We start from the raw sequence: 10997 nt of genomic DNA, 5'->3' as shown, positions 1-10997 counted from the left end.
GGAGCCTGCTTGGAATTCTCTCTCTCTGACCACCGCCCCCCCTTTCAAACTAAATAAACATTAAAAAAATAAATGCAGAGGACAAACTGATGGTTTCTGCTGGGGAGGTGGGGTTTCTAGGGGGATGGGCAAAATGGGCTTCCAGTTACGGAATGAATAAATCCTGTGGATTGAATAAAAGGTACAGCATAGGGAATATAGTCAAAAGTATTGTAATAGCATTGTATGGTGACAGGTGATAGCTATCATTGTGGTGAGTGTAGTATGACCTTTCGAGTTGTTGAATCACTATGTTTTACACTCGAAACTAATGTAACATTGTGTGTCAACTATACTCGAATACATAAATAGACAAACAGACCTGTGCATCTCAGTCAGTTAAGCTTTAGACTTCAGCTCAGGTCATGATCTCACTGTTTGTGAGTTCTCCAGGGGCTCTGTGCTGACAGCCAAGAGCCTGCTTGGGATCTTCTGACTCCCTCTCTGTGACCCTCCCCCACTCACACTGGCTCTCCCTCTCAAAATGAAATATACATTAAAAAAATGAAAACAAACAAAATGTGGCCTGTGTAGTTGCTTGCGAACTCTCCTTTTTTGATTAGAATCATGTTCTGCTTTTCAAATATCCTCTGCTTCCCACTTCACTCCTTGTGGACTTGAAAGCATCTAAGTTACAAGTAGCACAGAAGGGACTGCCTTACATTAATGAATACATGAATAAGTGTTATAAAATGGACTACTGACTCACAGTAGGCAAAGAGCAGAACTTTTCAAAACATTTTTTTTTTTTGAACATTGAACTACTCAGTGGTAAATGTTTACTTGAGGAAGGTTTAAGGGAAAAAAGCCAATAGCTCAGATGACCAAGTGAATAAAAAATGTATGTTATCACTGAAAGAACCCACAGTTACAAATGTACGAGGTGAATTTACTTCTCCCTCAAAGAGGAACCATAAAAAGTATAGCCTAATTTCCTTACCATCCTTACAAGCATAGATATACCAACAATTCTGGGAAATGACCTGCTTTCGGGCCATTACTCTTCAGGACATACTTTCATACAACATTATAAAATTTAGCGTCATTCCCTAAGCTACATGTGTTATTTAGTATTGGGGTGGATTTTTTTTTTTTACATGAGAGCAGAAACAAATGTCTATATAGAATAAGAGACACTCATGTCCGGTATCGGTTGAATTAGAGGAGCAAAGCTGGCACTCTAAATGAAAATTATTCTCACTAGCTGTCTCCTAAATCTATCACCTGGAAATGGAGCCTGATCCATGGCCATCTTCAGAGAATTATCCCTCACTCTAGGGCAAATGTACACTAGGAGAGTTCAGGAATCTCTGTCACCCAAAACTCTGAGCCAGATCAAGAGGAGCAGGGGTAAGGTGATTGGTGAAAATATGCACCTGAGGCAGGTGAAGTGTAGTGGAAAGAACATCGACCTCAGACTCAGAGCAGACCTGGGTTTCTGTGGTGCCCAAGCTACATTACTTTAGGCAGGTGATTTAACCTCACCCAGAACCTCAGTTTCTTCAGTATGAAATTATCACTACACTCTCAAAACTTTTAAGAAACAAAATGAAGGGGGCACCTGGGTGGCTCCGTCGGTTAAGCATCTGACTTTGGCTCAGGTCATGATCTCACGGTTCCTGGGTTTGAGCCCCACATCGGGCTCTGCACTGACAGCTGTGGAGTCTGCTCAGGATTTTGTCTCTCTCTCTCTCTGCCCCCCGACCAAGATAAAATTAAAAAAAAAAAAAGAAAATGAAGTTATCCTCTGAGTTCAAAAGGAAGAGGTGAGACTATGGTTGACTTGAAGTTTAGCATTGAAGGGTTCAAACCACTCGGAATCTCTACTATTTTTGAGAGGAATAATGAAGTCTATGAGCAGAGTACCCTTGGAACTATGGATGAAACAATTTGATGGCAAACATAAGACTACAAGGCTGGTTGTCCCATTTGTAGCAAAGATGACACTCTCACCCTGGACACAAAGCTTCTTTGCCATGTTTTGCTGAGATTCCACCAAGTTGTGTAAGGGTGGGGGCTCTCTTGTATTTCTGTGTATCTCTCACGGTGGTTAACCCCAGTGCCATTTTGCCATCGCTTACCACTGATTGCCCATTCGCTGATCAAGAGAAGAGGGAGATGGGAGATTATGAAAGAGAGTTGGTGGGGCAAGAGTTTGGAAGGAATAAAAGAATTAATCACCAAAGGAAGTCATGCTGCTTCATGGGATTATTGTTTCTAACTCATAAAAGTTGCTTTCTCTGTATTTTCTGATTATCATTATCAAAACAAGGGAACAACTACTCCTTCAGTCAGGTTATTTATAGGTGGCTGACCTTTCTGTTGAAGTCCATGACCCTCTAAATGCTTCATGCTTGGGTTATTACAGTGGGGTGACTTACCCTACCTATCTTAAACTAAGGGCATCCTGACAACCTGATTCTGCCCTCTCTTCTTTTTAGAGTTTGTGTAGCCCGAGAAGATTCCTGTTCCCTGCTTTTCTCAAGTTCTCACTGGTTATGATGTTGGCTTCTCTTACTGAGCCAGAGGTAAAGGTCTTGGTGCCTTCTAAAGGCTGTCCTTGTGCCTCCAAAGGTAGCTGGTATAACTTTAGAGTTGAGAGACCTCAGGCCTGGAGCATAATGTCCCAGACACCCATAGCCTGAAAGCAACCACAAGTTCATGGGATCGAGGAAGCAAAGTTATCTGCTACTCTTTTCTTGGAAAAGTGACTGAATACTATACAAGAAGGCAAAAGGGGATTACAGTTATTATCCCCTGCTTTTTGAAAATCCACATCAGGACACTTCTTTTATGAAAGATCTACATTAGTACCTGTTTCTGCTCACCAAAGGCAATCCGAAGAGGGTTTTCACATTTACCAGCTACTGTCGAGGCAGCAGCACCCCCAGCAGTGATATGACGTCACCAAGCTCCTTCCCCAGGGACCACACTCAGCATGTCAGCATCAAGGTGCTATAGCTTGCAACTGTACCTGTGAGCACCTGTGCTTTAGCTCCATTTATTTTGTGCATCCATTAGCAGGACATGTCCTAAAGTATCCGAAGAGACTAAGAAAGGTTCTTTTGGGAGTCTGGGAGTGTTCCAACACTTTCCCATGTAAATTATTAATTTATTCATTATTTAATTTAATAATTTATTATTAATTGCTTCTTTGTGCCATTTGGTTGATGAAAGTTTTCATAGGAATGCACTACTTTCAAATGGCAGGGGAAACCTGTATTGGCCAGTATCCACTTTCGCAGGCAATCTCAAGGAGATGTCTAACAGGGACTCCTTTAGGTCAATGCTTTCATAGTATAGTCTTTGGCTCCATTTGTATCAGATTCATCTGGGAATGCTGTATGCAGATTCCTGGCATTTTTTCTTTGACCTAATGAATCAATATCTCTTGGGTTATATGAACATTTAAAGAAAAAAAATCTTGAACGTTGTTATCAGGTTGTTTCCAGAAGCAGATACATGCTATTGAAAATGAAAAGAACTGACCCTCTGCCTTCTTGGTCAACTGGTGGCCCTGTGTTTTCAGATTTCCCCTAGCCTTGTGGCCTTTAACATATAAAGTCCACAATATTGCCTACTCCTTCCTCAAGTGCTGCCTCACCCCTGTCTCAGGCTGAGGATCCCTCCCAATCCCAGCACCCTAGTGTTAAGAGTTTGTAGGAGCAGGAAGGTAGGAAGGATTGTGAGGAACCATTTCCAGAAGAGACAAATAAGAACCATCTCCAATGGCCCAAAAAGAGGAATGACATGTATTGGTTTGAGAAGTCCCATGACAGCCATCTCAGATCCTAGTTACCACCTTCCTTCTCCATCCTGACAGTAGCTGGGCCTGGTAAATTGGCTGGCCATCAGAACACCATTTCTTTTATCAGATCTCTTAATTATTCAATCAGAGTTGTCCTTTTAAAAATATTTGTATCGGAGAGCATCTTGTTTTTCATCCCTATGGAGGAAAATTCTGGTACCTCTGAGAAAAAGCCTGAACTTGTAGCAGGGCCTGGCCTCTCTGCAGATTAAGCAGCAAAAGCCCATTGTATTTGCTTGTCTGTCCTGGACCACAGAAGGCAGGACTGAAATAGGAAGAGAAACCCTGGGATGCAGAGAGGCCTAAAATCTTTGTACAAAAATACGTAACCCTGCTTTTCTTAAAGAGCTAAAGGAAGGAAAAGCCATATCCGTGTGTCTCAGCCCTGAAATGTGAGAAAGGCACGTGCCCTCGATTCAATTAACGTTTGAATTCTAAGAACTGTAACAACATCCAAATATACAGAGTTTATAAAATATTATAGACTGAGGGAGGGGCTGATGGCTAGAAAAGGTGGACGGATCTTCCGCCACGGGCGCCGGGCCCAGTAGTCGCGCGGGTCGGCTGGGAGCGCGTTGGCAGGGCCCGTTGCGCGCGGAGGATGCGCATGCTTCTCGGTCCTGGTTCACTGCCTCAGGTGCCTCAGCCCCCAGCCCAACTTTTCCTGGACAACCCCGCAGCTCTCCCGCCGCCGCCGCCTCCAGCTTCCCCTCCCCTTGGCATTGCTTGGCTTTTACTTTGCGCAGCTTCTTTTCTTGGCGGGCTGGTTGCTGGGAGGTGCAGTGGGCAGTGGCGGCTCCCGCTGCGAAGCTGGGGGAGGAGAGGGGCCCCGGCCAGCCACGGAAGGCGGCGAGAGTCGCTCGCTTCTGTGAGTTCTGCCGGTGGGGGGCCGAGGAAGGCTGTCGACCAGGAGAAGGCCGAGGTTGAGGAGGCCGGGGAGGGGTGATGATGGTGTTAAATGTGGCCGCGCAGCTCCCCGGGGAGCTGCCTGAAAGGAGAGTGCGCTCACCAGCTGACAGCGCGTGCTCCGCTCCAGACGCTCCGCACCGCGGCCAGGAGCCTCTGCCAGCCCCTCTATTGTCAACCGTTCTCTAATTAAGAAACACTCACATTACGGCAAACCACCCCCACGCTTCTTGGTTCCTGTCCTTTTCTTTATCTTCCCCCGACTACTCTCCTCCCCTGCCTCTCCCCTGCGTCCCGGGATTTAACCCATTCTCCGCTCCGTTCGCCTGTTCTTGTTAGAGGCCTAGCGGAAGGGAAGCTACCTCAGAGGTTGGCGTCTGGGACTCTGCTCAGCCCAGGGGTGAGGGTGTCTGGTCAGAGTCGAGTCCAAAACAGCGAGGAAACTTAAGCTTTTATTGCATGCCCACCAGCCCCTTCTCCCCCAACCGCCCACCCCTTCTCACAAAACCAATGGCGAATAATTTAACTACTAGAGGTCATCTTCAACTTTCACCAGTACTTGCCGGTTTTTCCTGATTGCAATTGACAAGTCGAGATTGCAATTGACAAGTGTGTCTGCTACGTTCGTTTCCAGTTCTATCTGGGGTTTGAAGCTGCCAACGCCAAGTTGATCATCTCTTCTTGAACTTTCAAATGAGCAGAGGAGAGAAATAATCCCAAGATATCCTTTGATAAAAGATCGCTTACTTCGTTCAGGTTTCAATCTCTAAAATCAATTGAAAGGCCTAATGAAAGCATTGGTCCTGCATTAGTTAAGATTAAGGAAACCTACCCCCCCCCCCTTTTCTTCTTGTTACGCTGGACCCCCAGTTAACAGTGTCCCGTAGAGAACATATTTAAACTTGCCAGTTGCCAAAAATAATCTTTCTTCAGCTTTCTGTGAAATCAAGTAAGTTTCCCCAAGGGTGGCGAGCCAAAACCCTTCACGAATAAAAGTGGTGGGACAGAAGAAGGCAAAGAGGGGGTATAAAACAAGCCGCTTAAAGCACATAAAACTCTAGAAAGCACCAAGCAGTGTTGCAAAAGACTAACCCGATTTATCTATCTTCATTACTTTAAGAAATGCTGCCTCTTTGTTTGTTTGGGTGATATTAAGCATGCTTAACTTGCACACATAGTTGATTCCTTTGCTAGTATCTTGGATACTTGGATCTGACTTTGGAAGGTAGAAGCTAATTGCTAATAATGGAGAGAAAGGAACCAGTCAGCATGGCAGGAGTGGTCTGGCATATGGGGAATGAGCGCTCAGAAATACTCAATATTCAAGTTTCCAAAATATTAATGAGATTATAGCAACCTGCAGCTATATGTTACAGCTTGTTAATGGAGTGTAAGAGAGCGAGCTGCCAAACGTTTGTTATGCAAACTCCATAGCAGAACCCTAAAATGGAAATGTGATTGTACATCTCTTTCAAAGAAATGCCAGCATAAAAAGAAAGAAAGAGATAGAATGAAGGAAAGAAAAAAGGCCAAAGTCCTCATTTGAACTTTGAGCACTTAATTTACACAAAGTGATTTGGCTTTTTGTGCACTTGATGAGTTAGAAGAATACATCCTCACTTTTCAATGAGTGTGATATAGAATTTCCAATCTAAAATTGTCTTGTGGCTGTTTTCTCTTGAGGAGAAATTTAAAGTGACTTTCTTAAATGAAATTGGCATCATCCCTAATTCAGACACAATGCCCCTAGCATTTAAAAGTCCAAATTATCTATTTTTGTGGTGCAAGACTAAACCCTCAACATTTGCATAGCTGTTAACTCCTTTCCACGGATTTTCTTAGAAGAAAAAAAAATCTGTGGGTACATTGACCTAGTGGATGGGAGTCGTAAGATCCAGTTCTGCATATTGACACTTCATGACTGTGTAATTTTGGGGCAAGTTAGGGGCAGGGTTTTTTTCATATATAAAAGATGGGAAGGAAGATACTCTTGATGACATTTCTGTTTTGAAATTTCTATAAGACCATGAAAATGAAAATAACAACTTTGGAAGGTTTTTCTTTTCCTGGTTAACACAAAATGAACATAGATGGTTTTGAAAAATGAAATAAAGATCACTTTCTTTGAGAAAAAAGACTCACAACTTTATTTTTTCTCCATCCTGCCCTTACACTACTCAGATTCATAACAGGTAAAAGAATTCTAGGTCATCTTCTCTCTCTCTCTCTCTCTCTCTCTCTCTCTCTCCACACATGTACACAAACATACCAAGCCACATAACTGAAACTATGTGTGCACTCATCCTGCAAAGTTGCTGAGTGTCCCTGCCTGTTGAGTTTGCTTTTTGAGAGCAAAGTGGAAATGTGTTAGAAGCAATCGCTTGATTTATTCAGCAGCCTGAAGATTCCTGATGTTTATCGTGAGCACGGCAAACTCGGGGGTGCAAAAGGTTATCTAAGGGACAGGTGCATTGTTTCTGCCCCTGGAAAGTGTCAGGAGCTGCCGCTCACCTCTCAAAGAGCTGGCGGAGGCTCTCCGCTTCCCTGAAGCTTCGGCTTCAGCTGAAAGCCATTGAAACCCAGGTAGTCAGTCAAATGCTGGTTCCACATTTCCCTCCCCAAGACCAGAACTGCGCTCCTTCGCGCATTACTCTTCCTGCGAAACTAGTTTGTGGCGTTCTCCTCTTTTCAAGGTTGTGGGGGGAGATGATGATGCGGGACCGATTAAATTAGCCTCTCTGGCTCTCCTTCCCCAACACCCGCTTTCTTGTTCTCACAATTTGTTATCCTAATGAAGACACAAAATCTAAAGGATTTGGCTTAAAATCAACTTTCTCAAATTCAGCGATGTTTATCCAGTGGAACGTCGCCCAATCTTTAGTAAATAGTTCTACTCTCACGTTTGCCGAATACATTTTTAAAATTCGTCTTTCTACCACCTCCGCACACGCACTATATTAGCTTTGTCAAAATCTTTGATCCTGACACCCAGAATAGGCTTTTCCGTAGCGAGGACCCTGAGGTGAGAGTGAGCGTACTGTTTAGTTTCTGCACCTGACTCAGAAATATAAACATTTCTACAGAGGAATTGATTCAGAAAGACAAAATAAAACCAAACACTATCTTCTTTAGTGGAATAAGCAGAATTGTTTGGAAAAAGCGTAGAGGGCAACAATTTCCTAGGACAGCTGAAAGCTTTCCACTTTTGAAAGAACCCCATCCCCTTTCCCCTGAAGCTTTCCCTCTCCTCCCCACCATTTTGTCCTCTCTACTCCTCACCTTCTACACACCCTATTACCACCCACCCCCCCATCAAAGGAAACAGAGGGGGGGAGGAGAGGGGAGAAGGGCTGGGGAGAGAGAAATTGGGGAAGTTTGCACTGTGTTTTTGACCTATGGCAAAAGTTTTCAACTCGGCTAAAGTTTTTATGAAGTGGAAATAGGTTATTATGGTAGAGTACTGATGAGATCTTAGGGGACCTGAAGCAGGTGCCTCCCCTTGCAGAGGTGGTTGGGGCCAGGAGTGAGGAAGACTGGAAAGATCCTGGCTATCCAAGAGGCAAAAGGGTTGCAAATTTGGGGAAAAATTTTACCTTACAATTTAATTACTGACTTGATCACTTTTCTATGTAGGGTTTCTGGTACCACTTGAAGCGCAATGTCCATAACAGAATTTTCCTTCAAAACTCTAGATTCGCATTTAGTAGACTAACTCTTCAAGATCATTTCAAAACTGTTTTTAATGTTTACATCAGAACGGAATAAGTGACAAGTAAAGGTTATTTTCACGTTTATTTTTAACATTTGCAAAAGAAAATACATAAAACAATGGCAGTTGGCTTTGCTAAATTAAAATAAAATGATCTCGAGTAGAAAACGTAAAAAAATGAATCAAGATAAGTAGAAATGGTAGCAAACAATCAATAATAAATAAGTTTTCTAACATTAACAAAGCAAAATATAATTGACCAAATGCTTTGACACTACTGGATTTTTTTTTAATTTTAATTTTTTAAACAAACATTTGCAAAGAGCTTAAAGGAATATAAGTGGCCGTGTCTAAAACAACAACAACAACACACAACTGGTCTGCAATTGGCAGCTGAGTTTGTCCTGGAGCCGCGGCAGGAGCGGCTGATAAAGTGCGTGCGCCGTTTCCTAAAAGACGCCAACATTATCGCGATCCGATATACATACTGGGTATGTTTATACGATATATAAACCTAAGCGTTCCCTGTTTTCTAACCGTTCCATAGCCACAAGTTATTCACTTTGGAGCCATCAACTTTGCGTTTCATGATGTATTTTGAGACGACACTTCGGAATACTAACTCTCCCACACGTTGAGTGCGGGCAACACACAGGGATGGATGCCCAGGGCATAAAATAAATTAAAACACAAACCAGCGACAGAGAAGAAAATGCGACGTTTTAGCAGCGTATTGGCAGCAGGGAACTAGAATAATGATGCCATATTTGGGTACATACAATTATACCTTATCTATCTACAGGGGGAGCGGAAGGTGGGAGAAAAGAACACAACTTTAACACCAAGTTTTCATCAAACAATGTGGACCCGAGGAAGTTTGGAATAGCGGCGGCTTTTGCAAACCATCAAATATAGCTGCCATATGAAGCCAAGTCGTTGCTAAACAACGACCATCGCAGAGCAAAAATTAAAAGGGTGCGGGGATCTTTAACGGCGGGGCTTCCCGCGCATTGGGAAAGGGCGATTTTGTTTCTGTCTCAGTTTTCAGGGTTTCTGTCAGCTTCCTAACTTGCCTCATCTGAGTCACTGTAATGGGAATGGGGGGAAAACTCCCCGTCGCTTCTGTGGGACCGGGGCGAAGTTTTGCTACTTTCCTCCTGCACTGGCTGCAGGATGCCCCCGGGCAGCGAAGGCGACAGGTTCTTTTGCGCCATCATCGCCGTCAGGGCGCTGTCCTCGAAAGTCGAGAAGTGCAGAGCGTCCAGCTGCACCGAATATCCTCCCGCGGAGGCCGGGGCGGAAAAGCGAGTCCGGCAGTTTCCGGGCGCCGTCGGCCGGGGGCCCCCTCCCGAGGCGGGCTGGGTCCCCGCAGCGGTCGCGGTGCCCGCGCCGCCCTCGTAGGGGGCGGCGGCGCGAAGATGGTGATGGTCGCTCTTGCAAGACGCTGGCGGCGGCGGTGGCTGCTCCCCGCCGCTGGGTGTTTGTAGCAGCTCGGACAAGGCGTTGATGTAGATCTGGGCCATCTGCAGGGTCTCATACTTGGACAGCTTCTTGTCGTTGTTGAAGGACGGGATAACATTGCGCAGCTGGTCGAAGGCGTGGTTCAGCCCGTGCATCCTGCGTCGCTCCCTGGCGTTGGCCGCCAGCCGCCTTTGCTTCTGCACCCCATTCACCTGTTTGCTGGAAGGGGCGCGCTGGCGGCTGCAGCTCAGCTCGTCTACCACCACCCCGCCTTTCAGCTTGCACAGCTGTTCCCGCACTTTCACTGGCCCGGGACTCTTGCTGCTGCTGCCGCCGCCGCCGCCGCCGCCGCTCCTCCTCACGAGCTCCCCCCGGCTGTCCGCCTCCTCCCGGGGCGCCGCAGCCTCGGAGGCACCCAGCTCCGGGGAATGCAGCAAGTACTGGGCGGCGCGTGCCGTACAGATGCCCTGCAAAGTAGGAGCCAGCCAGGCGCGTGGGTCGGTGCTGTCCAGGAGGGACAGCTCGGCCGGGTACACGGGATGCTCTCTTGCCTGCAGGGTCGCAGGTGGCTGCGGCAGCGGCGGCTGCGGCAGGTGGTGCGGCTGGGGATGGCGATGGTGGTCCCCCAACTCCTTCACTTCAGCCCACTCCTCTGCGTGCAGCAGGCGGGACATTGCACTTCAGAGAGTCGGAGGCGCAGGGTCGGAGGAGGTACTGGCAAACCAGCCCAACGGCAACAAAAACCCTTCCTGGGTCTCTACTGCAATGTCTTATTTTTTTCCCCCTCCTCGACCCTCCCCCACCCACACGGAGATCACACACCAGGTCGCGTGCAACGAACCTTCTCCGGTTGCTGAAGGCGCTGCGCCCCTTTAAAAAGCGGCACGCGCCACTGTGTCTCCCCTCCACCCCCCGCTCCTCTCCCAGCCCCCTCCTCGCGCCGGTCGCGTGTCTGCTCAGCCAATGGAGGGCGCCGGCAGGCGCGTGCGAGCAGCCAATCAAAGAGTTTTTACACCCGGAGAAAAGTTCCTACGTACGGAGGACTCAGGCGCCCGCTCGAGGTTGTAGTCTCTC

General features: G+C 46.3%; 1 protein-coding gene across 1 annotated transcript; it reads right to left on the bottom strand.

Annotated features, from left to right (window-relative positions):
* Nucleotides 1-8531: 8531 nt before the first annotated feature.
* ATOH1 (atonal bHLH transcription factor 1) lies at nt 8532-10716 on the bottom strand. Its single transcript, XM_060655960.3, has one exon. The coding sequence runs from the start codon at nt 10595-10597 to the stop codon at nt 9527-9529; it is 1071 nt and encodes a 356-aa protein (XP_060511943.1). The 5' UTR covers nt 10598-10716; the 3' UTR covers nt 8532-9526.
* Nucleotides 10717-10997: the final 281 nt, after the last annotated feature.

This window comes from Panthera onca, chromosome B1 (genome assembly GCF_046562875.1).
Source record: "Panthera onca isolate mPanOnc1 chromosome B1, mPanOnc1 haplotype 2, whole genome shotgun sequence".
NCBI classification, from domain to species: Eukaryota; Metazoa; Chordata; class Mammalia; order Carnivora; family Felidae; genus Panthera; species Panthera onca.
Note: the sequence above shows the minus strand (reverse complement) of the source record. Positions and strands in the feature narration are given on the sequence as shown.